Genomic DNA, 23550 nt, shown 5'->3' with positions numbered 1-23550 from the left:
AATTGAACTACACTTGGAGAATTAAGTATGATAACAGTCGTTATTCATCACATCATCTTCATGATTCATATCCTATCTCCTTCACTATCTACCGCCACCTCCTCCACTTCACCAAGTTACCGCCAGGCTGTGCAGCCAGGTCTGAGAAACTGCAGAAACTGCAACAGAGCGGTCCTTGTCTGATTTATGCCTGTTCTCATTCATATCCCATCCAGCCCTTCTGATCCCTCACTCACCGGGCACGAGTCGAGCACAGCTCGTGATACCCGCATCCGGTGAGGACAGGACCGTCTGGACCGGTCATCCTTTTTTTGCGGGTTTTATATATAACTAGTATGGGCATGTTGGTGTCAAGCTTTAAACAAACTCGACAAGACCAACAGCAGATTAAATGAGTGACTGTACTGAAGGTACCGAAGTACTGCAGGTGTTCAACTGCACAAGCACAAGCACATGTCAAGCAAAGCAAAGCCAAGAAGCCGATCTGAGCCAGTCAATCCGGACATTGTTGCGGTCACAGATAATGATAATAAAATGAGAGAGAGAGAAGGAAGAATATTCCTAAGTTGCAGTTCTCACTCCATCTAACGACGAACAACAATACCTTGACGGCGGGCACCGCGGCGCGCACGGCTGTACTCCTCATCAAAGTCAGACTCGTCCTCAGAGCAGGAGTCCTCAGACGACTCGGAGATGTAGCCGCACTTGCTGCCGCCGCAGTCGAGCTTGACGCGGTCTCCCTTGCGGGTGATTCCGTAGCGCTCGCAGTGGCACGCGGAGGAATCCGACATGGAGCTGATGGAAGAGGGCGAGGTGCTTCCGGACGAGCGGGACGAGAGCGACGAGCCCACGGACGAAGGCGGGGATGAGGACAGGTCGCTGTAGTCGTCGGACATGCGGGACGAGGCGAAGCGGCGTGTGAGCTCCTCCATGTTCTGCGGGGCGAAGTCGGCCTCGCGCAGCTGGCGGGAGGCGTAGGGCTTGGAGGGCTTGGGGTGGTGGATGCGCGAGGGCGAGATTCCGCGGCCGGTGGCAACCTCAGAGCGGCGGCTGCTGCGGCGGTTGGACGACGATGAAGAAGAAGACTCTTTACCTCCGGGCACGTCGAGGATGTTGAGCTTGCGGCCGGTGGTGGGCTCGACGGTGTATTCGGCAGCGGGATCGTGCGAGACGTGGTAGCCGTCAAGGATGTACTGATCTTGTTAGTTTGCACTGCATAGAACGCATAGAATGGATAGTGACATACGTAGTACCAGTAGCGGCCACCAAGCTTCAGCATCGAGGTCTGGAAGCGGAACTTGCCCACCCACGAGCCCGACTTGGAGCCATCGCGAGAAAGGGGAATCTGGCGTGCGTAGTTGTCCCAGGAGCCGACAAGATGCACGGTCTTGACATTGGACGAGGTGCGCAGGTTGAACTTGAGTTGAACAGCGGACATGTTGATAGCAATAGATATTAAGTATAGACAAAGGTGTAAATAGTAGCGTAAAGCGTGTCGAAGTGGTCGTTGACGATGAACTGATTTAAAAAGACTACCAGAGCCGGATTAAGCAGTTCACAGCGTGTCTGTTGGTTTGTTGGGTGGCACAGCAACAGACGAGGCTTTTTTTCTTCTTTGTCGCAAGGATCCAGTCCCGACACGAAAGATGCAAATTGAATTATAACGAAGATTGAGGCGGAGCAAGTTGGTTGGAGCTGGCGAACGGAGAGCAGAGCACGTTGACCGGCAACGACAATGAATCCGTCAAGATTGATTAATTTGGAGTATCCTGCACAGCAGATAAATAGTAAAGGCAATTCAGAGAGCACAGCTCGTCTGGGATTTTTGGATATAGTAAAAAAAGGGTGGGGGGGATTAAAGATGGCGTGTAAGTAAGTAGAAAAGAACAATAAACAAGTGCAACCAGTGCACAGGATACTCAAATTAAGGCAGCTTCGACAAGACTTGCTTGCTGAAGAAAAAAAGAGAAAAAAGAGAAGAGTCGAGGCGGGCGCTTGCGAGCCTCTTAAGGCAGACTGCGGTCTCTGAGCGCAAGATTCATTCTCATCCTCTCATCACACTGCATACAAGTCCCATTGGTGTCGTCTATTTTCGTCCACTGCCCTCCGCCAATCACTGTGCTTTAGCCTCTGCCCCGCTTCTGCTGTGGGGCAGCAGGCGGGCCCGTGGACTGGTGCGGCGGTAAGATAGCTCATTCTATTGGTCCGTTGTCACCTGCAGTGCGGCCGGCCACGAGCCAATCAGCCCCAACGAGTTAGCGCCCGTGATGAGCCCGTCACTCGATCGGCCAATGGGCGTTGTGATCACCACATAGACTTTCCGCCTGCAGCGTCGTCAACTGAGACTCATCCAGACAGTCTCGCCCGCAGACTGAGACGGCTGGTGGGCAGTCAACATCTCTCGTTCGCTAAGATTTGTGAAGAAGACACGGAAACAGCCGTAGACTCGTTCACAAACACGACTTCTTCAAGACACTGTATACTCGATAAGGAAAATAGGATGGGACAGCTTCTTCATGATGCAGCCGTCCGGCATACACCGTATATCACCATTGGAGCATCTCGCAGCTGTCGATCACGATGTATTGACGACAGAATGATAGGTGGCTGGCTCTGCGCGTCATGCTGCAGTGGTCGTCGACGTGGTCGGACGGCTCGACTTCGGTCTGACGAGCCTCGTGCAGACAATGGCCTTGTTGGAGGAGGTCGTCTGGCATCTTCCCTGTCTCTGCAGTGGACGACTCCGCACCTTACAAATTATTCGAAGGATTCAACCCCCAATTGCGCAGCTTTAGCGTCAGCTTGACAGCCAGACACGGCTCACACCAGAAGAATGCTCTCTGAAGACAATCATCGGTTGTATTGTATAATAAGCTATCAACCTCGGTCCATATACGCCAGGAAATGCCAAAGGCTGTTTTTACTTGATATCCCCCAAAATTCAGAACATTAAAAACATCGCCGGCCCGGGAAGTAGGAGGGGAAAAAAAAAATAACTAAGTAGTGGACGGAGAAAAGAGGAAGAAAAGAAAGGCTGTTGTACACCGGAGCGTGCCCCTCACCGCACGGACACGCCGGACCGATTGGTGAACATTCGAGCCGAGATATTCATCGCCGCTAATTCTTGGAACAGAAGCTTGGCTGCATACGGAATATGCACCTGAGAGATTCGGTGCTTGTTGTTGCAGAGTCGACACTCGAAGAGTCCCTTCTTCAGTTTCCTGCAACGTGGGGTAACTTGCGTTAGCTCGAATCCTGGCCAAATTTATAGTAACAAATCAAACTGTTTTAGAAGCACTTACGCGATCGGGGTCATCAGCCCGCAGTCATCACAAATGTGGACTCGGAACGGATCGGACACGTCGAACAATCGCTCCTTCAGGAAGGCACTCGCACCATGCGCAATCATACAGTCGCGTTCCATCTCTCCGAATCGAAGACCACCGTCGCGAGCACGACCTTCCACAGGCTGGCGGGTCAGAATCTGCGTTGGGCCACGCGCACGTGCGTGAATCTTGTCGTCCACCATGTGTCGCAGACGTTGGTAGTAGGTCGGCCCCAGGAAGACCTGCGCTACTAGTTTGCGGCCAGTGTGGCCGTTGTACATCACCTCAAATCCACGTGACTGGTAACCGTGCTCGCGAAGAAGACGCGAGATCGAGTCAACTGTGACATCGGTAAACGGAGTGGCATCACCTTCGAATCCACGCAGCGCAGAAACTTTGCTGAGCTGACACTCGATCAAGTGAGCAATGGTCATACGAGAGGGAATGGCGTGAGGGTTAATGATTAGATCTGGCGTAACACCCTCGCGAGTGAACGGCATATCTTCTTGTCGGTATGTGATACCAATTGTACCCTTCTGCCCGTGACGTGAGGCAAACTTGTCTCCAATCTGGGGCACCTTGGTCGTTCTCATGCGGACCTTGACAAACTTCAGGTCATCGTTGCTGGTAGACACCAGGACCTGATCAACGATACCATTTTCCGTGCTACGGAGCGGTGTCGAAACATCAAGCTTAGTGTGAGCCTTGGTACGCTGACCCAATTCCTCTGCATCTGGAGCCAGTGGTGCAGTCTTTCCGATGATGATGTCCTCACCAGAAACACGCACTCCAGGGGCGATAATGCCGTCTTCGTCCAGCTTGTCATAGGTTCCCTTCCGCATGCCAATCGTGTCTGACCGCATCGGCTTCTCGAACCGTTCAACAACTGTCAACCCTACCATCTTCTCGCTGTCTGTGTATGTACGGTAGAAAAGACTGCGGAATAGGCCACGATCGATACTGCTTTGGTTCATGATAACCGAATCTTCCTGGTTATATCCTGAATAGCACGCAATAGCCACGATAGCATTCTGACCAGCGGGAAGTTCACGGAAACGCAGGAACTCCATGGATCGTGTCGTTGCTAGCGGCTTCTGCGGATAGTAAAGGAGATTCGCCATGGTTTCCATGCGTTGGTCGAAGTTGGTCAGGAACACACCCATAGCTTGCTTACCCATAGCAGATTGATAGGTGTTACGAGGCGACTGGTTGTGATCGGGGAAAGGAATGATACTGGCGCAAACACCAAGAATCATACTGGGGTGAATCTCGCAGTGTGTCCATGTATGAGCCCTTTGGCTGAGAATCGACCGCACACGTTTATTGATATCGTGCTCCTCTTCAGGTAAGGCGTACCCTGCCTGGATTTGCTTCGAGATTTCTAGATCCTCTGGAGTCATGACGATCATGATTGTCTCCTCTTCTTCGGCGTCCACATACTCAACAACACCCGACTTGACTAAACCGTCCCACCCGAAGTATTGCTCCCGGCGGTCTTCTGGGTCCATGTCCGGTGGGAGATCCTTGTCTTGCTCTAGCTTGCGAATGTGTTCCTTGTTCAGGACTAGATTACCGCAGTTTTCACTCTTGGGGTCGTTGTCAATGACGTAAAGTGGCCGACAGACACGACCCGCATCGGTAAAGATCTTGAACTCTCGCTCACGAATGTCTCGAATAAGACTGACTTCGTGGGAGATCATGTTCCGCCGGCGAAGGGAAAGCATGGTGTTGACAAGGTGAGCAGGATCCCGATGAACACCAACCCAGACACCGTTCACAAAGACCTTGGTAGCGTTCGGCGTCACTTGAGGTTCAAACTCCTCAAGAACTTCCATGTTTCGCTGGATCATGAAGTCAATGATAGGCTCGCTGGGTGTACCGACTGTGATATAGCACATGAGCGCCAAGTTCTTGACCAAACCACAAGCTTGGCCTTCAGGAGTCTCTGCAGGACACACCAGACCCCAGTGAGTGTTGTGTAGCTGTCGAGGTTTGGCAATCTTTCCGTCACGACCGATCGGCGTGTTTGTTCGCCGAAGATGTGACAATGTAGATGCATAGGTATAGCGACTGAGCACTTGCGACACACCAGCCTTGGCGCTGGCTGCTTTCTTCTGTTCTCCCCAGTTACCAGTAGCGAGAGCGTACTTCAAACCACCGCTCAAGGTGCTGGCCTTGATACCAATGTTGAGGTAAATCTCACGGTTGGTTTCCACACACCTTTGGACGTAACGCTGAAGATCACGGGTAACCCTGGTAAACAACACTCGGAAGAGGTTGGCAAGCAGTGGGCCAGCAAGGTCAAGACGCTTCTTTCCAAAGTGATCACGGTCATCGACATCGCGACGTCCAAGAGCGCACTGAAGAAGCCTGTGCACCATATAACCCAGGAAAAATGCCTTCCTGGTTTCACTGCCCTCGCTTTGGGAAATGTGAGGCAACAATTCCTTTTGCATAATTTCCCTGGCGTATCTAACACGACGCTCATGGTTCATGCTGGACTGGGAAGAACCACGTTTGGCAATGAAATCCAACGCGACCTCTCGGTCCTGAATGACGAAACCCTCCTCAATACAAGGCTTCAGCATCTCCAGCATAGGGGTATCATTTCGGTCGTAGCAAATGTGGTTAAGGATATCTTCATCGGACACTACACCGAGGGCACGGAAAACAACGACGATAGGAATATCGGTCTTGACGTAGGGGAGCGTGGACCGAATGGTAGGACCGAAGCCTCCTTTGGCACTGTCACCCCTGGCAAACAGCTTGAGAGCCAACTGCGAGAGCAGCCTTGAACCCTTCTCGACGGCACTGCGAATTTCGGCAACATACGGTGTCGGGCTTGGCGGGGCCTTCTTGAAAACCTGAACAGTATTTCCAGCACTGCGCTCTTGAGCGATCAAAACCTTTTCACTTCCGTTGATGATGAAATAGCCACCCGAGTCATAAGGGCACTCGTTCCAGTTGTAAAGAGCCTGTTCGCTCAGATCTTTGAGAATACAGTATTTGGACTTGAGCATAATCGGCATCTTTCCAATGAAGACGGTTTCTTCCTTGGCCTGGTCTGCAGATAATTCCTTCTGTTCCCACTGAAGGTAAGTCCCCGCTGCCTTCCGATCTTCGTTTGAATCCATCACATCATCATCGTCGCGGTCAGCCACTAGGCGTTCTCGTCCTTCCATAATCTTCTTTGTAATTCCGAGATACAAAGGACTGGCGTAGGTAAGGTTACGAAGACGAGCCTCTTGGGGCAACATAATCGTGGTCGCGCCATCGCCTTCGGTGACTGATGGCCTTGAGAGCATGACGGTTCCGAACTTCAGCTCGTATCGGCGGACGACGACGGGATCGATTTCATCTTCGGAAGGAGGGAGGGTCTGATCGAGAGTCACTTGGCCTTGCTCCTCCACTAACTCCTGCATAGTTGATGAAATGAATTCATCGAAAGAGTCAAGCTGCTGGGAGACAAGACCCTTGGTGTCGAAGAAAGACGAAATCACCGTCCAACAATCCTCTGACGTAATCCCCTCATCCATATCATCGTAATACTCCTCATCGTAGGCATCGCCATAGTCGGCCATCTTGACGGTTACCGATCTAAGATACTCGGGCGAACAAAGGGAAAATCGGAGAGCGCAAAGGGCGCGACGCGCTCAGCGAGAGAAATCCGCTGCAGGTCGTTTGGCTGCAATACCGAAAGCTCTGCCAAATATTTGGAATGGGTGAATTAAATTTGAGTAAAGCGGCGAGAACCTCAAATGGACGGAGTGTTAGATACCCCAGCCTGGTCGAGGATGCTGGAGGAACACAGGCTGAATGGATGAAAGGCCGGTCAGTCGAGATGAAGCAAAGCGCCACTAGCGGCGGATCCCCAGGGGGAAGGCGGTAAAGCGAGCGTGAAAGAAAGTTCAATCACGTGCATGGTATACTTATGCCTCAGGCAGAAACACTACCTATTCTACCAGGATAGTGACAGCAACTGAAGCAACCTATAACTGAGAGTTCGATGCTGTGCAAGTGTTATTTGATTATGCTATAGCTTATTCTACAAAAACTGCAATAGAGTTTGCAGCATTTCCTTGTGGTCTTTCTCTCCTGGTTCATCCTCTGAAAGCCCTGTGATTTGTTCTGGATGCCCATTAGTAAACAGCCAGACATATAATGGAAAGTACTAGCTTACCTTGGAGTGTGTTCCGAATGAGAGTCAAATCCTCATCACGATCTGATAGGATCGATACAATCTTTTTCTTCGCTCCATCATCTTCAGCCACCAGCCATGCAAGAATGACATCGATAAGTTGCAAAGAGAAAAGGCCGGCATCGAACCTCCGGGAAAGCCATTCAGCTTCCATTACCTCCTGTTCCTCTTTCGTAAACCTTGTTCGCTCTTTCTGGATGATCTGCTCGACCGGCGATACTCGGGAAGCATAGTCACGTCTCAATTTAACCAATTTCTCAATCTTCTCATAGTCCTTCTCCATAAATTTGGCCAGCGCGCGAATTCGGGGCGCTGAGCCTCCAGGTAAGAGCCGTAGTAGGGATCCGAAGATGCCAAGGAGGTGCTCTGTTATTTGATTTTCTTGCTGCTTAAAAGTTAGCGTTGCCCTAAAATTCAAGCCAGACTGCGTCGAGTAATACCTTACGCATAAACATGCTGAATACAGTTCTCAGCCCTGCCACTTCGACGAGTCGCTCACAGGCAGCCGCACCACCAAGGCCACCCAGAGCATGGTCGAGTGTTCGGAGAGCGCGGATTTTACTGAACTTGCCCTCCTTTAACATGATCTGGGCAAGTTCAATACCCTCGCCCTCCAGGAACTTTTCTTTCCCAGCGTCATCATCGACAAGGCACGTTAAGCAGTCGAACAAATTCTCGGCATATTCTTCCTCGTCCGAGTCCTTCTCAGGGTCACGCTTTCGGTACTGACTTAATAATTGTAGTAGGGCGTCTACCCCGTCAAGTCCAATAAACCGTTCTCGATTTTTGGAACCAGACTGTAATAGAATGGCTAGGATCTCGGCCGAGTATTGTTGATTCTGGCTCACGGGTCTTTCTTTCTTTTGGATACGCGCGAGGAGCCATGGCATTGTATTTGAATCTTGGCCAATCTTCTCTGCGATAGATGCCTGGGAGGCAAGATTCTCGAGCACACCTGGATAGGTTAGTCATTACACCCCTCCCTTTGGAGTCATTGACTAACCGAGAATATAGTATACCCCAGCTCTGTCGGCATCTGATTCCTCATCTAGACGCGACAGGTTTTGTGCAAGTAGTTCGATGAGATCCGCGTCCAACTAGTTTCATTAGTACAGCCCTCCAAGGCCGGTGATGACAGCCTACCATTGCATTCACCAACACATCCCATTGTTCTTGTTCCGCTTCCACATCTTCATCCGTCAACTCACTAATGATTTGGATCGCACCGATGGCGATATCGGCGTTCTCGTGGGAAAGAAGAGATATCAAAGAGCCAACGCAGCCCAACTTTGTGAATTCGGGGTATAGATCTGTGTGTTCCGAGAGGATAGACAGGCTTTTGATCTCGGTATCTAGATCGGCTTCAGAGGTCATGAACCTAAAACCCGTCAATATCTTCCACATCATGAGAACCAAGATGACGGTTACTTTTGAGGATCATTTTCGAACTTTCCACGCAGCTCCGCGTTTTTGGATATTTTCTTCTCGAAATTTAAAGCGAAGCGCCTCAACCACGCGGTGTCGAATTTCTCGTTCTATGCCCGAGTCAGTGCAAGTCGACAATCTGAAGGGACCGCCACTCCATACCACGACCTCTCCCTGATCTTGCTCATCGATATAATTCATGGCCTGGGCTGTTTCCCGTTCCATTCCACCACCGAAAAAGCGCCCTTCCTCGTCATCGGGTATATCTTCTGATTCGAAATCGGGTGGGAGCTCTGGGCCAGCAGCACCATCGTCTTCCTCCTCCTCATCCTCTACCATTGGCGCCTTCCCTTTTGATTTGACATCGCCGTTCGCGTCTAATTTGGCGGCTTTGTATAGCTCATCTGATCCTCGTGGTTTAGTAACTCGGACTCTCTAGATCATTGGCATGCAAACGTACTTGGGTCGGTGCTGTCCAGTTTCCGCTTCGCACTCGCGGCCGATAGCGGTTTCTTATTTGTGAGTATCAGGATATCAAGTGTAAGTAGGAAAGCAAGCTTACCTTGAAAAGCTCATCTACGCTTGTCATGGTTGCGCAAGGCTGTTCGCAGCTAAGTGCGACCACACACCTTGGAGGACGACCGGTGCGGGGGTTTTAAACAGAGTCAATGCTAGATAAGCAATAAATCGCAGCAGATTATATCTCAAATTCCGAAATAACTGGACGTATTTCTTGTCAACGTGCGCATCAACCGCGAAGCTGGTCGGGGACAACTACGGTTGCCGCGAAAAGCTCTCAGCGCAAGATGGCGCCAAGATCGGCGTCAGATTTCTCGGAACAACTCTCAAACACCGTCCATCTTCAACCTCTCCAACAAACAGTCAAGTGCACCATTCACATCAAGATTGACCTCCTTTCTATTCAAATCCGCCCATAAAGTTCAAAATGGCTCCCAAGCAGACCGAGAAGGGCCTTTTCCAGGCCGCCTACGAACAGGTTACTTCGCCTGAGCACACCACCATCGTTAGGAGCATCCTTGTCTTCGGCGTACGTTCATCGCTCGTTCATCGCTTCTGCGTGTCACTGCTTCCATTATTTTCTTGAGAAATTACTAACTCGCTCCGTAGGCCGGCGTTGCTTTCCTCCACAGCAGCCTTTCTGAGCTCCTCCTTCCTCCGTAAGTTCCCAGTCGCCGCTCTGTTAGTTGCGCCATCACTGATGAACAAAGTGCTTAAACGAATCCTCCAAATCCTTACCGCGTCGAAATGAACCTCGGACGTTGCAAATAAGCGCTCTGCGCCGCTTACCGACGCAAGCGATTTCCGAACGACCTCTCTTTACGCTCGAAGCGGACATGTATTACTAGTATATGGTGTGTTTTATGGGCATGCGCTATACCGTTTGGCGTTTTGATAGAATTATTTGGAACAACATATGACATATTATAATTCAGCATGCCTTGTTAGGAAGTTTTTGTCGTCTCGGCACCCTTCTCTCTTTATGATCTTTCGTGTCTATTTATGGAGTGGCATTCTGTAGTCTGTCGAAGCTGTGGTCTCAGAGACTGAAAGGTGTTGGACAATGTGAAACTGGATTCAACTGGCTCACTGCTAGGCGATGTCCGTTTAAGATGGAAGGAAGTTAGATCTCATATATTACACTTCCGTTTCCTCGTTGTCCCCCACAACGTAACCATAATGTAGGCTTAGCTGTGGAAAGAACCTGTGAGGATTTCTTCCGTTGTAGCCGTCCTGCACTACTTGTGTCCTTGGCAACAGTCCTCCGTAGCGGCTGGTACTTGCCTTCTGAACCGTAGGGAGAAGTTTCTGGTCACCTCGAGTTTTGATATTGGACCACCTCGAAGTCAACGCTATGGTCGCACGGCATGGCCGCCACGACTACGCTCTTTTCGGGGATTTGAGGCTGCATCAGCGCATATATCCTGCATATACCAGCTGTAACAATACAGGCATCTCTTGCTAGCGCTTCCGGGGTTTTTATGAGATATTTTCCTCGAATCTTCGAAACCGCCTCTGGCTTGACACCGTCTTTGAGGCACTGCCGGCGGAAAAATTGCTCGATAAGAGAGAGCTCTGTTGCTGGATTCCAAAAGGATCTCATATATATCGTCCAATACCCTGCATACCTTTCATCAGGACCTCTTTCTTCGGCCCGATGGGGTTGTAATATCAGAAGGTGAGCTATCCTAGCAGCAAGCATAGTCCTTAATATGGCTTAGCGGGCTGTGTATGAGTTTAGCCCCATTATGTGGTTGCTGCCTGAGGCCAAATATCGGATACTTGATTCGGCAAATCGAGGCCATCCCCGGCCAACAACCATGCCTCGGTGTGGAACGAAGGCCGTTCCGGCCCCCCGTCTAACTTGGTTCGTCCAATGTCAGTTTCTCACCGGTCAAATGCGATCCAACTCATTGGACTAAAGAGAAATGTGAGGAAATTGGCGGGGATGGCCCGCAAATACGGAGGAACCCCGCCTCCACACCCATTTCGCTGGCAGATGAGCTGCGTGAGCTCAGCGCTCATACCTTTCACTCTCCAAACACCGAGCTATTGTGCGTCGAGAAAGCTGCGGGTCTTGACCTTCGTCGATATCCGAAAAAACCACTACTGCTTTTCCCTTGCAGACTCGTTGATTAGCGCCCCCAACCGTTGACCTCCGGTGCGCCGGACGCGCCTGGCCAACCTGTATCATCTGTGAGCAAAATGTTCACCGATAAGCGGAAACAGTCCGCTGCTGGGTTCGCCGATGACGGGCCTAGTATGAAGAGGAACAGCAACCCCTTGGGCTACGATGCCCGCACTCCATGGCTTCATGATTCCGCATTCTCAGCAACCCGGAGGTCGGTAGGGAATCGCGCACACGCGGCTTCCTTACCACTTGCTAATATGGTGTCGACCGTGCAAGACCTACTGGATCCGGATTTTGATCCAGTGATTGCGATACTGGACGAAGAGCCGCGTTTCTTGAAGCCATTGCCTACCCGGATATCCCCGGAGGACCTGGAGTTTCTGCGCTTTCGAGGGGCGCTGACAATCCCCGAGAGCGGGCTACGGACTGAACTTTTGCGTTGCTATATTAAATGGGTTCATAGCTTCTTGCCGGTGTTGAACCTACAGGAGTTTTTGCGGCGCGTTGCTGAGAATGACCCAGAGGGCGACATTAGTCTCATGCTATTCCAGGCCGTGATGTTTGCGGCAACAGCCTTTGTCGACTTGAAGCACTTACAGGCCGCTGGATACGCAACCCGAAAAGCCGCACGAACTGCATTCTATACAAGATTAAGGGTATGTTCAAAACGACAGTGCCATGCATCTGTTTTATTTACCAGAACTGACACCTATGACTGCACAGTTACTCTATTCGCTTGATTGCGAGGAAGATCGCTTAGTTGTTGTGCAAACCCTCCTTCTCATGACCTACTGGACCGACCATATGAATAACCCGCAGAGAGACATATGGGATTGGATTGGCATCTGCAGTACCAATGCGCATTCCATAGGACTGAACAGAGATCCGTCACCTACCGACCTCGACATAAGGACAAAACGGTTGAGGGCGCGTTTATGGTGGTGTTTGTTTGCGCGGGATCGACTCATAGCTATGGGCTTGAGGCGCCCAACACAGGTCAACGAAGGTTCAAGTAACCTCCCAATGTTAACGTTGGATGACTTTGACTCCGAGCCATTCCACCCAGCTGTCATTGAGCAGTTCCATTGCCGGCAGTTGGAGGATGCCTCACATCGGAAGCGCCTTGCTACTATGTTCATTGAGAAAACCAAACTATGCCAGTGTATTGGCCGAGTTCTGTTTGCCCAATACATTCCCTCCCAGTTTCAATTCGGCATGACGAACAGAACAACAATCACCCTTGTACCCCGCCATGCTTCCGAATCAGAGTTGGCTCGATGCAGTCAGCGACTCGATGCGTGGCTTTCTGGTCTAGCCAAGGACGCCCAGTTTATACCTGCCTCGAGGACGAATTTCAACGAAGGAGAAGATGTATTGCTTCTCCATGGTGCCATGATACGGATGCTCTATCATGCTACAGTTAGTGCGCTGCATCGGCCCTGGGCATATGGACCTGTAAAAGACCAAACAAAATCTCGCCTTGAGTTGGCAAACGTCGCGAAAACAAAGATGCAGGATGCTGCTGTTGGAATCACCCAAATTATCCAGGGTCTTAACCAACTTAATCTTACCCGGTACCTCCCTCAGTCCGGTGTAACTGTTATCTTACCGGCGGCTGTGGCTCACTTGGCCAACTCCATGTCAAACGATCCTACTCTTCGTCGAAACAGCATTTCCAACTTCCAGCGGTGCATCCAAGTTCTGCAAGGATTGAAAGAGATATATCCCGCAGCCGATATGGAAGTGGCTAATATAGAAGCCGCTGTAAAAGCGCAATCCAGCACGAGTGCGCTTTTGAAAATCATGCAGTTTAACGGCTCTCCTCCGGAGCAACCACAGAATCCGCCACGCAAAGCGAGCTTTGCTCCCAATCCATCACACATACCGTCGCCAATGGAAGATGACAACCCTAGGCGCTGGACGCCACCCAACGACGAGAAAGAACCTGAAACTGTGCATCCTATTCTACATCAACTTGGTTCCCCGCCAGCTCCATCAGCAGCCTCTCCAAGTGGTCCGCGTAATAACAGCACTGCAGAAGGGGCCCATCCCAATCCTCGACAAAATCAACCCACTCCACCCAGCGATATCATGGAGCCGGTTAACAACAGCAACAGCACTGCAAATGGCCGACCTCAACCTCTCCCAACCACTGGACCCTTCTCTTTCTCTGACCTCGAACTTGACCTGAATACATACACCTCCAACTTTACCCCTCCCAATCCTGACCCATCCGCCGACCTCGACATTGACCTAGACTGGACCAGCGAATTACTCCGCTGGGCAGACGCCAACCCGGAATACTACGACACGAACGCGAACGAAGCCAGGGATATTTTCTCGTTTCCAACAGGCCCAGGTCAGAGTCCAACGACTAGCCTTGGTCAAAATCAGGGTCAAGGCCATGGCCATGGACAGGGGAGTTTAAGTGGCGGGATCACAGGAGATCTAGATCGAGATTTGGGAATATCGTTTTCTGGTGATGAGATGTTTTAGAATGGCTTTGGCTACGTTTACGATGTGATGATTATTCTTCTACTGCATCTTGGGCCTTTTGTCCCCTGTCTCGCATCGACATTTTCCGTATATATATGTACACCATGCAATACATAATCTTATGAACCAGTGAAGATTTGAATAGTGGGTTTGTACTGGCATACTTTAATCCCAAACCCAATGAATGCATAATATTGTATCTATTCTAATGCCCCTTAATGCAATATCTTCCGCTCATTCACCCCTCCTCGGACCTATTTGTTTCATTCATAACAGACGTACTAGGTACTAAACCCCACTCAAGTAGCTGAGAATGCCCGGGTATCGGTATCGGTATCAGGTTTAAAAAAAAAACAAACAGATAGACAGATTGGTGAATCACTTCCCCGCCCACCGATTCTTCTCATCGCCCTCCTCCCACTCATGCTCAACATAGCCTAGTCTCTTCTTCACAGACTGCACTGTATCCTTGTCGCCTGTGTTCTTGCCCATGTTGTCGCTGAGTTTCACAGCCGCGCGGCCGTTCGCGGACGAGATCTTGATGACGATGTTGAGCGGTTTAGATTTCTCGTGGGTAGTTTTGTTGACGAAATCGTCTGTGGTTATAGAGTTAGTTTCTTTTCGTTATGAAATCTTGGGTGAGTTTATAGAGACTGAGAACAGAAACATACTGGTAAAGAAGGTGCCAACTCCAAAAACAGGCTTAAACCCGGCCTCCTCCGCAATGACCTTATACTCAAGGCAGTGCTCTATATCTAAGGAGTCCGAGAACACGACCGTCTTGGTCTCCTTGATACCTGCACGGTCGTAGAAGTCGCGCGCCATTTTTACAAAGTACGTTGGGTCTCCAGAGTCCTGGCGAATGCCAGTATAGACATCTGCGTACGACTTGGTACTTGGGTTGGCGTGTTGGTTCTCTAGAGGCGCGGATATGGGTGGCGTTGTCTCGGCCTCACTTTGGATGTTTGATTCGGTTGTTGTGCTAGGTCCGGAGGGGGTTGTTGAGACGGCACCAGCGCCAGCGGAGGTGTATGCGGGGATAGGCTTGCGGAAGGCGTCGAGGAAGGCGGGAGTACCGAAGGTGTCTGTTAGAGCAATACCGAGGACCTAGCAGTAGTTGTTAGTACCTGATTATCGTAGGCGTTTTGTTGGAGGGTTTGGGGATTGCGTACGCCTTCGCCGAAGCAGCCGAGCCAGTACTTCAAAGCCATCTCGTTTGCGTTCTCGTAGTCGTCAGTGATCGCGGCGATGGTCATGTACCATTCGTGCGCGACTGTGCCGACAGCAGCAACATCATACTTCATTGCGAAGTGGACATTACTGCTACCGGTAAAGGCACCAGGGACACCCTTGGCCTGTCCTTCCCGCGAAGCCCGGCACAGTCCCTTCATGACTAGGTCCTGGGTATGGTAATCGCGGCGCCGCCGGGTTCCGAATTCTGAAAACGTGCAGCCATTCTCTAGCAGGACATAGCCCTTCCGGTATGCCTTTTCCTCCTGGTTTTCGTAGTCCCAATCCTTATCGCTGAATAAGAAGTATGCCTGGCTGGTTAATGCCAACAGCGGGATCTCGTATAGGATGGTTTCCACCCAGATACCCTTGACAACATATTCAATGTCGCCGAGGTCGCTGTCGCTGCCAGTGTCTTTTGCAGGCGTGAATTTGATCTCGACCTGTTCTGAGGGCTTGAGGCGGAATGTCGTGAGGTAGTCCAAGTAGGCGTGGTTGAAGTAGGGACATCGCTTCTTCAAGAACTCGATCTCGTCGCTCGTAACCCGGATATTCGCAAGTTCTGTAGAGAAATAATATTTTTTAGCGTCGTCAGGACTAGATCGGAGTCTCTCTACATACTGTCCATCTGAGCCAGAATCCATTTGTATGCGCCCCGCGTCAACTTCATATCCGGCGTGCGATTCGTGAAGCCATAGGTGACGTCTGCGCAAAACTGTTAGACCGGTCGGTCCGGTATAGAAACACGATGGCTAGTACATACAGACGTCTGGGAAGTATTTGAGGATCGCGCATTGCATCGTCAGCTTGTACAGATCCGTATCAAGCAGAGAGGTGATCCCCTCCGGGAGCGGGGAGGATTCGCCCATGGTGAAGTTCTGCGACAAGAAACAAACTACACCAATTGGTCCGGTCCTAGAATAATCGAGTCGCAGATCTAACTGAGATCATACGCAAGAAATGTAGACAGACGGCCAGGCGCGAGAACTTGAGTCATTGGAGAATTGCAGCGCCCGTGAAGTTATTTAAGCCGCGGGGAGCATTTCCGGAACAGGAAAGTTTGCAGTGTTTGCATTGGAGTACGAGGGGCATTCACCGCGACGTCATTGCTGGTACCTTATATTATTTCTAGTATAGACTGGGTTATTGACAAATGGCGGCATGTTTTCTTCTCTCCGGCAATGGCTCGGTAGCTGTAATTTCAGACATTCGTAGTGCGCATACTCTTATAGCGGGGCTCGGAGGACGTGCGACATCGGCAAGAGCACCGGCCAAAGGCCGAGAGAACAGCACTTCCGAAGGTGGGGGACGTCTATTATAGCTGTCGAAGTGTCGATGCTGTTATGGTAGCTGGTGGTGGTTGGAATTGCCAGAATCATAGAATTTCTATTGGTTGTATGAGATGGCAAGATATATATTTCTGGCGTGTCTATCTGTTCCCGTTCTAACCGGCAACCCTAACTCTACTGCCCAAGGCTACTCTTAAAGAGCGCCTCCAACCGCTTCCCTTCACTGTCTGCTAGATCTCCATGGCTCCAGGCGGTACCTATGGGGTGGTATGGGAACGGACTGAACAATAATTAGAGCTAGAATACACAAGATCGCGACAGGGTACTCACCCATATTCCGGCACGAAGGTTAGCCGGCCATTGGGGTCTGTCTGTTGCTTGTGCTTGACAACCCGAAGCCAGAAGTTATCGAAGAATTCCTTTTCGGCGGCGAAGGCTGGGTTTAGGGGCTCTGGGCACTGTGAGGACTGCGTCGTGCCCATGCGCGTGTGGAGGTGGCCGACCTGGTGCTCGTTAGATACTGAAAAATGAGTTCTTGGTTTGTTGTACTGGGTCTCACATGTGGAATGATACGAGTAAGAATCTCTTGGTCCTCTTTATTGAGATCAAGAAGCCTTTCGCATACAACGACCCAGTGAGAGACGTCAGCGGTGATTGTTAATCTGTGTCTGTCAGCAGGCTACCGAGAGGCCAACCGGGACAACTACGTACTCTGGCACTTTTTGCAGGATATAGTCCGCAGCATATGGGGTGAAGAGAGATCTATTGCGATGAGTCTCGTGGCAGACTCGTCCAGCGAAGCCTTCTTCTTTCTCGATATGTAGGGCCTTTTTGTAGAATGCGACGGACTCGTCCAAGCTAAAGTGATCACTGCATGGGGGAGAACAGTTAGCTAGGAGTTGTTAACTATCCGAGGGGCTTAATATACGTACGCCCCTGACTGAGCGTTGACAACGGTTGGCTTTAGGACTGAGGCACGTCGAAGCTGTGTCCGGAAGAGCTCGGCATGGTCGTCTGGGGTGAGGCCGGGAGGACGACGACCGACATAACCTGGCCAGGCTGAGAACAAGCTACGTTATTGTCAGTTGATTAAATTGCGAATAAAGGACAATTGGATACGGACATGACGTTTATTTCGAGGCCCGCCTCGTCGCAATTGCGGCGTAGAAGCGGAAGCTCCTCATCGCTCAGACCAGAAATGTCGAGCTCAATTCCGTCTTAACAGCAATCAGCTTCATTCTCTGCGATAAAGGACCATTAAATAACTACCGTATCCATGTGCCTTCCACTCGACGAACTTCTTCCTCCACTCCGACAGCTGGGGGCCGGGCTCAATGCCCCAAGTAGCTCTAAAGCGTGAGACGACGACCATGATTGTTAAATTTAAGATTTGTGCAAATGCAGAACGAATCGCTTCCCCCCTGCTCGATATAAATACAATGCCCGCCGAGGGGATACTTGCCCTGTTGGTCGGATTTGCGTTTCCGGATTAGGGCTCATCGCGGGCTTCATTGACAAACAGGGTGATTCCCCCAACGCAGTAATTTCTCCCGCATCCTCCTCCACCCCCACCCCTCTCTCCTCTCTGCCACGCTTCATTCCCCGAAGTGCGTCTGGATTAGGAAGTCTCAAGCCCCGTTCCCCTGCGGAGCAGCCTGGGCGGTGTTTTATCCTGCGAGAGAAAAAGAATCAGACGACGTGATTGTCCCTGCTGGGAGTGTTAATTTTCCCCGCGCGACTCCTCACCCCGCACGCGGTTCAGATAAATATACAGCAGGAGGAGTCCGCAGTATGGGTGGGATAATTCTTGCACTTCGTGTCCAGTATTCTCTGACATTCGCTCAATCACCATGGCGTCGAGAACTATGAAAGCGCTGAACTACGTCGGACCGTTCAATGTCAAGGTCCAGGAGGTCGATATGCCCCGGCTGGAGCATCCAGATGACATCATCGTCAAGGTTACCAGTGTATGTTTGGTCTCGAATAATTAATCACATTTTCTGACTGTTTTCAGGCTGCTATCTGTGGCTCGGACTTGCAGTAAGTCGCATACCCGGATGTGCGCTTTCATACTCACAGCAGCAGCATGTACGAGGGGAGAACGGCAGCTGAGGCTGGAATCACATTTGGTACGCGGGTTGGACATTAGGGTCACTCCTCAATTGTTTATTGACAAGTAATAGGTCATGAGAATCTAGGTATCGTCGAGGAGCTCGGAGACGGTGTCACACTGCTCAAGAAGGGAGACCGAGTGGTCATGCCATTCAACGTCGCGGACGGACGGTGCCGGAACTGTGAGGATGGAAAGACTGCATTCTGCACTGGAGTCAATCCCGGCTTTGCAGGCGGTGCTTACGGTTCGTCACTTACACTGATGTCGGGGGGTTGTCGCTGACGCCTACAGGATACGTCGCTATGGGGCCCTACCGCGGAGGTGCGTATACTTGCGATCCTAGACAATAGAACCCCCACTCTCTAACAACCACAATGCAGGCCAAGCACAGTACCTCCGCGTCCCATATGCAGACTTCAACGCCTTAAAGCTCCCCGCAGGAACCGAAAACGAAGCCGACTTCATCCTGCTCGCAGGTAACCCAACCCAATCTACCCCCACTCCTGCCCCAAACACCAAGACAAAGCTAAGCAACACTTTACAGACATCTTCCCCACAGGCTGGCATGGGATCGAAATTTCCGGCTTCCAACCCGGCGACAGCGTGGCAGTATTCGGCGCCGGCCCCGTCGGGTTGATGGCCGCGTACTCCGCACAATTGCGCGGCGCATCGCGCGTCTTCGTTGTCGACCGCGTGCCAGAGCGTCTTCGCGCCGCTGAGCGGATTGGAGCTATCGCTGTCGACTTCACAGCGGGCGATGCCGTCGACCAGATTATTCCCGGCAACGGGGGCGAGATGGTTGATCGCTCGGTGGATGCGGTGGGGTACCAGGCTGTTGGGAATGATAACTCGACTGAGGTGCCGAATATTGTCCTTGAGAATATGATTAGGGTGACGAGGGCTTGTGGTGGTCTTGGGATTCCGGGGCTTTATGTTCCTAGGTTTGTCTCGCTTTACTACCTGATATACGGCATTCCGCTAACGTTCGATAAAAAACGAAAGCGACCCTGGTGCTGGTGACTCTGCCGCTGCAAAGGGGATGATTAGCTTGAGCTTTGGCAAGCTATTCGAAAAGGTATGAAGCCCTTATACCACGGACACTAAAAAGAGGATATCTAACCAACCCTTTGTATACAGGGCCTCACCCTCGGAACCGGCCAATGCAATGTAAAAGCCTACAACCGCCAACTACGCGACCTGATCGTCGCGGGCAAAGCGAAGCCGAGCTTTGTTGTCTCGCACGAGATCGGGATCGAAGACGCAGAGACGGCATACCACAAGTTCGATAAGCGAATTGACGGATACACCAAGGTCATTATTCACCCGAATGGCGGGTTCCAGGATAAGAAGCCCCCGGTTGTGCCGTCACCTTTGTGATGCGATGCAATACGATGCTATGAGATGTGATTATGATGTAGTTAATGCAAAAGTTGGGGGTTGGTTGAGGGGTGGGGGTTGTGGATGTAAGCGTTACTTGAGCTATACGATTGAATATATGATATGTCCATGGCCGCGATATTCCCCTATCTTGGTATTTTGTCCTTGTTTACTAGAGACCAGGAATATGTCCAGTTTCTTCACCAGCAATCTATACTGATCACCCCTCAAAGTGGATAAATGAACCTCAGATTCTGGCGATCCGTCTTATCCAAATCCATCCTGTCAATCTTGACAATCTCACTTCCAGTATCAATAGCATCGCCCTCATTTTCAGAGTCTACTGCACCCTCAGCCAGTAGCCGCACCCGGCGTCGGTTCTCATGCTGCAGGTAGAATCGGATTATCAGACACATCGCGGGTGATATGAACCAGAATGCAGTCATAAAGGCCCATGGGAGGACGTAGCGGGGTTGGTATTTTGATTCCCAGAATCTGATCCAGATCAGTTTGTCTAGCTTGGTATATACTAGGCTGGACAGGTCACTTACTCCGGCGAGATCATGTTAGCGACAGACGCTGCGACAATACACGAAGTCATCAGCGTTAGCTTCTTAGTATGTCCTGTCGTCGTTGTTCCAGCCCAGTTGAGACCGAGGAGGTAGGATGGCTTGAAGGTTGAAATCTGAGTTCCGACGACTAGGGCTACTTTGTTGGACCAGGGGGATGCCAGCTGGATGAATACCTTGTTAGTGATAAGCAGTACCTCTCTAGGTGGCAGACTCACCTCGATAATTCCGCCGATGAAGCATGGGATGTAGGAAATGGCACATGTATAGCCCGTACCGAGTCTGGTGCCGTGCAACATGGCGGCCGAGACGAGAATCAGGACGAAGCCCCAGAGCGGTTTCACGATATTAAATAGAGCACTCTCTGCCGGTGTGAAGCCAAATCCAACAACAATAAGGGGGAGCTGCTGGGAGGTGTTGTTTGGGAGTTCGTTGAAGAACATGTGGAAGCTGGATGGTTGTCAGTGGCGGTTAGGGCTTCCAGCGAGGGTCTTACATGAACAGCCAGCTTTTCAGGTCAGCGAACGACTCTCGCACCTGCGACCACTTGAACGTAGAATTTGTGATCCCGGCATGAGTCTCACGGATGATCTCGATCGTATGCACTTTCTCTTCGGTAGATAGCCATTTCGCATCCAGGGGAGAGTTGGGGAGGAAGATAAAGAGAGGCACAAAAACCGAAAAGGTCAAAAGCGTACATATAATATGAAGCCACTTCCATGAGTTGATTCCGCCAGCTAAAGCCCCGGCATTATCGTCGAGAATGAGCTTGTACGCGACCATGGTGAGCATGACGTTGGCCATACTTCCAAACGCCCACCATAGGAGCTGCACCCATGGGCTTTGCTTGGGAGGGAAAAAAGTCTGGTGGAGGATGGCGGTTGAGGGTATGATCTGGGACTCAGTCTTTTGTTTGTTAGTATGCTGAGGAGAAGCCAGGGTGGCCAGCAACTTACCATTCCTAACAAGAACCGGACTGCCATCATCTGCCGTCCAGTTCTCACAGCAGGATGAACCCCGATCAAGAGAGCCCACAGAAACAACGACCCTGTAATGAAGTATTTGGGGCCGATGCGCTGCGATATCCAAGCACCCGGCCAGAGCGCAATGAGATACCCGGCATAGAACAAGATGAACAGCCGATTGTACTCATTCTTGGACATACTGACATCTTCAAAGATCCCCATCGTACTGGCCTGGGAAAGCGTCGACTTGTCTAGGTGGATGAGGAAGGAAATCCACCACGTCTGGATGAGGAGGAACCAGAAGTTCTTCCGCACAAGCCTTCCTCTGGCCTCGGGAGTAAGAGGTCGAGCATTGGCCTTGTTCTTGTTGTAGAATATTGTCGTGTCGTCGGCATCGCCTTCATCGACAACATGATTTGGCAAAGACTCATCTGGTGCCGCGATTGCGTGCGTGTCAGGTTCGCGCTTCGTGTCCATGATGCTCACTCAAGAAAGAGAATAGAGGCCCAGTGTCCGTTACTGGACAATCCGGACACCAGACTTGGCTTTATATAAGATACTGCTAAGCTAACTTGGCTTTTCTTGTCTGCCTTGGCTGGCCTCCGATCATATCTATTCTGCGAAAAACCTCCATTTTCCACAGCACAACGACGGCCAGATCCAGGTACCTTGATGGTAATGGAAGTCAGCCAAGGCCTTGGCGTGGGTTGTTTCGTTTTATATGCCAGGGATATAAAAAGATCTCGACCAATGCTGCAAGGGGATGCTGTTGGGAGGGACCTTGGGGGCTCGGTGGAATGCTGAAACTCGGTGCTTATTAGAGGAGAATCACAGGACATTCATTTATCACCGGCCTGAACCGACTTGCCAAGATATAGAGAGTTTATTGCATTGCGAGTCGAGGACCTTGGCTGTCCGCCAAATCCGCCGATCTTGGAAGCGCCGTGGGGGTTCTTATTGCATTTGTTGCATTGCGGGCGGCGACGCCGAGAGGTTTACTACTCATATTTGGCTGTAAATTCACGAAGGTGGTCAGCTAGTCTGTTGCTCATGGTCAATGCTGTGAAGTCATGGAAAGTCCAAGGATTTTTCCAGCGGCCGTCTCACTTTGATATATCCAAGATGTCCATCAAATTCGTGCTCCAGAAATTCTCGTCAAGTATGAGTCAAACAGACTTATGGAGACATGTAGTATACTGTGTGCCTTACCTTTCATAGATACCTCGGAGATAATCGAGGGGTGTAGAGCTCAGATTGACCCACTGATTGACGCAAACATCAAGCGAATATAGAGACTCGGCAGCAGATGGATAGATAAAGCGTCTAAGAATAACCAATTCCGGCTAACGAGGCTTGAACGTGAACGACAATGCCTGCCACGATATGTCAAGCTGTCCTCGAGTTCCGCGGCCTAATCTTTGGTATAGTTAGGGCAGGTTCGAGTATATACAAATAGTATAATACTTTATACCCTGCGGCCATCTACCCGATATATACTATAGCGATATACTCCTTCAGTCAAACAGATATAACGTCAACTATTCTTCATGTTTCACATAGTTCTTATAAGATAGACAGCGAGCGATATCCAGTTTGGTTTGAATGTCTGTTCGAGCCCTACCGGCTCACCTGCCAGTTCGTTCTCTCACGGTATCATGAAGAAGGAGGCCACAGCCCTGGCCAAGCAACTAGATAGTTCTTTCCATGTTAATATATAAGCCCGAATTAAGGAAGTTGCTCAGGCGTACCTTATATACCTTCCTTTCTCCCACCTTTGCCATTCGACGAGTCCTTTCTTCGTTCACTTTCTTGCCGCCCACGGTTTGACCCTTTGATACAATATGTCGACGAGATTGTTAGCACGCTTCAAGTCAAATTTCTTCAGTAGAATGAGTTGAGACGAGAACAACGG

At 50.7% G+C, this 23550-nt stretch overlaps 9 protein-coding genes across 9 annotated transcripts; 3 read left to right on the top strand and 6 right to left on the bottom strand.

Moving 5' to 3' along the window:
• Positions 1-100: 100 nt before the first annotated feature.
• esdC (GTP-binding protein EsdC) lies at positions 101-1900 on the bottom strand. Its single transcript, XM_040813867.1, has 2 exons — positions 1247-1900; positions 101-1193 (listed from the first exon to the last, which is right to left on the bottom strand). The coding sequence occupies exons 1-2, from the start codon at positions 1436-1438 to the stop codon at positions 585-587; spliced, it is 801 nt and encodes a 266-aa protein (XP_040674421.1). The 5' UTR covers positions 1439-1900; the 3' UTR covers positions 101-584.
• A 797-nt stretch (positions 1901-2697) lies between these two features.
• ASPVEDRAFT_47803 (DNA-directed RNA polymerase II core subunit RPB2) lies at positions 2698-7149 on the bottom strand. The gene is made up of 2 exons (XM_040813866.1): positions 3303-7149; positions 2698-3221 (listed from the first exon to the last, which is right to left on the bottom strand). Exons 1-2 carry the CDS (start codon positions 6905-6907, stop codon positions 3059-3061), a joined length of 3768 nt encoding a protein of 1255 aa, XP_040674420.1. The 5' UTR covers positions 6908-7149; the 3' UTR covers positions 2698-3058.
• A 170-nt stretch (positions 7150-7319) lies between these two features.
• Positions 7320-9706, bottom strand: ASPVEDRAFT_47802 (beta-catenin-like protein 1). Its single transcript, XM_040813865.1, has 9 exons — positions 9512-9706; positions 9410-9461; positions 9112-9353; positions 8953-9059; positions 8668-8902; positions 8528-8621; positions 7965-8479; positions 7507-7909; positions 7320-7454 (listed from the first exon to the last, which is right to left on the bottom strand). The coding sequence occupies exons 1-9, from the start codon at positions 9536-9538 to the stop codon at positions 7372-7374; spliced, it is 1758 nt and encodes a 585-aa protein (XP_040674419.1). The 5' UTR covers positions 9539-9706; the 3' UTR covers positions 7320-7371.
• A 96-nt stretch (positions 9707-9802) lies between these two features.
• ASPVEDRAFT_47801 (putative TOM core complex subunit Tom6) lies at positions 9803-10659 on the top strand. The gene is made up of 3 exons (XM_040813864.1): positions 9803-9997; positions 10078-10127; positions 10179-10659. Exons 1-3 carry the CDS (start codon positions 9896-9898, stop codon positions 10183-10185), a joined length of 159 nt encoding a protein of 52 aa, XP_040674418.1. The 5' UTR covers positions 9803-9895; the 3' UTR covers positions 10186-10659.
• A 1014-nt stretch (positions 10660-11673) lies between these two features.
• Positions 11674-14095, top strand: ASPVEDRAFT_89868 (transcription factor domain-containing protein; the record flags this gene model as incomplete). The annotated part of the gene is made up of 2 exons (XM_040818694.1): positions 11674-12255; positions 12323-14095. The coding sequence occupies 2 exons, from the start codon at positions 11674-11676 to the stop codon at positions 14093-14095; spliced, it is 2355 nt and encodes a 784-aa protein (XP_040674417.1).
• Positions 14096-14473: 378 nt separating this feature from the next.
• Positions 14474-16194, bottom strand: ASPVEDRAFT_89867 (nicotinate phosphoribosyltransferase; the record flags this gene model as incomplete). Its single annotated transcript, XM_040818693.1, has 5 exons — positions 14474-14691; positions 14767-15202; positions 15268-15887; positions 15947-16030; positions 16089-16194. 5 exons carry the CDS (start codon positions 16192-16194, stop codon positions 14474-14476), a joined length of 1464 nt encoding a protein of 487 aa, XP_040674416.1.
• Positions 16195-16685: 491 nt separating this feature from the next.
• ASPVEDRAFT_180171 (sugar phosphate isomerase/epimerase family protein) lies at positions 16686-17986 on the bottom strand (the record flags this gene model as incomplete). The annotated part of the gene is made up of 7 exons (XM_040808855.1): positions 16686-16894; positions 16945-17117; positions 17174-17276; positions 17326-17484; positions 17547-17684; positions 17738-17831; positions 17881-17986. The coding sequence occupies 7 exons, from the start codon at positions 17984-17986 to the stop codon at positions 16789-16791; spliced, it is 879 nt and encodes a 292-aa protein (XP_040674415.1). The 3' UTR covers positions 16686-16788.
• Positions 17987-18464: 478 nt separating this feature from the next.
• Positions 18465-20104, top strand: ASPVEDRAFT_144783 (glutathione-independent formaldehyde dehydrogenase; the record flags this gene model as incomplete). The annotated part of the gene is made up of 9 exons (XM_040808016.1): positions 18465-18581; positions 18629-18654; positions 18700-18743; positions 18798-18971; positions 19019-19048; positions 19108-19203; positions 19272-19668; positions 19730-19802; positions 19865-20104. 9 exons carry the CDS (start codon positions 18465-18467, stop codon positions 20102-20104), a joined length of 1197 nt encoding a protein of 398 aa, XP_040674414.1.
• A 75-nt stretch (positions 20105-20179) lies between these two features.
• ASPVEDRAFT_77279 (putative allantoate permease of the major facilitator superfamily) lies at positions 20180-22302 on the bottom strand. The gene is made up of 5 exons (XM_040816384.1): positions 21630-22302; positions 21170-21579; positions 20892-21123; positions 20656-20837; positions 20180-20599 (listed from the first exon to the last, which is right to left on the bottom strand). Exons 1-5 carry the CDS (start codon positions 22113-22115, stop codon positions 20332-20334), a joined length of 1578 nt encoding a protein of 525 aa, XP_040674413.1. The 5' UTR covers positions 22116-22302; the 3' UTR covers positions 20180-20331.
• Positions 22303-23550: the final 1248 nt, after the last annotated feature.

Source organism: Aspergillus versicolor (genome assembly GCF_001890125.1).
Source record: "Aspergillus versicolor CBS 583.65 unplaced genomic scaffold ASPVEscaffold_16, whole genome shotgun sequence".
Lineage (NCBI taxonomy): Eukaryota > Fungi > Ascomycota > Eurotiomycetes > Eurotiales > Aspergillaceae > Aspergillus > Aspergillus versicolor.
The sequence above is the reverse complement of the archived record's forward strand: the minus strand, read 5'-3'. Positions and strand labels throughout refer to the sequence as shown.

Excerpts from the sequence above, each read along its gene's own strand:
- esdC (XM_040813867.1), bottom strand. The coding sequence starts at position 1,438 with ATGTCCGCTGTTCAACTCAAGTTCAACCTGCGCACCTCGTCCAATGTC. Across the intron at positions 1,194-1,246 it reads GTGGCCGCTACTGGTACTAC|TACATCCTTGACGGCTACCA; the intron begins GTATGTCACTAT and ends TAACAAGATCAG.
- ASPVEDRAFT_47803 (XM_040813866.1), bottom strand. The coding sequence starts at position 6,907 with ATGGCCGACTATGGCGATGCCTACGATGAGGAGTATTACGATGATATG. Across the intron at positions 3,222-3,302 it reads GGGCTGATGACCCCGATCGC|GAAACTGAAGAAGGGACTCT; the intron begins GTAAGTGCTTCT and ends CCCACGTTGCAG.
- ASPVEDRAFT_47802 (XM_040813865.1), bottom strand. The coding sequence starts at position 9,538 with ATGACAAGCGTAGATGAGCTTTTCAAG. Across the intron at positions 9,354-9,409 it reads ACTGGACAGCACCGACCCAA|ATGAGCTATACAAAGCCGCC; the intron begins GTACGTTTGCAT and ends CACGAGGATCAG. Across the intron at positions 9,060-9,111 it reads AAGATCAGGGAGAGGTCGTG|AACGAGAAATTCGACACCGC; the intron begins GTATGGAGTGGC and ends ACTCGGGCATAG.
- ASPVEDRAFT_47801 (XM_040813864.1), top strand. The coding sequence starts at position 9,896 with ATGGCTCCCAAGCAGACCGAGAAGGGCCTTTTCCAGGCCGCCTACGAA. Across the intron at positions 9,998-10,077 it reads GGAGCATCCTTGTCTTCGGC|GCCGGCGTTGCTTTCCTCCA; the intron begins GTACGTTCATCG and ends CTCGCTCCGTAG.
- ASPVEDRAFT_77279 (XM_040816384.1), bottom strand. The coding sequence starts at position 22,115 with ATGGACACGAAGCGCGAACCTGACACGCACGCAATCGCGGCACCAGAT. Across the intron at positions 21,580-21,629 it reads TCCGGTTCTTGTTAGGAATG|ACTGAGTCCCAGATCATACC; the intron begins GTAAGTTGCTGG and ends AACAAACAAAAG. Across the intron at positions 20,838-20,891 it reads TCATCGGCGGAATTATCGAG|CTGGCATCCCCCTGGTCCAA; the intron begins GTGAGTCTGCCA and ends GTATTCATCCAG.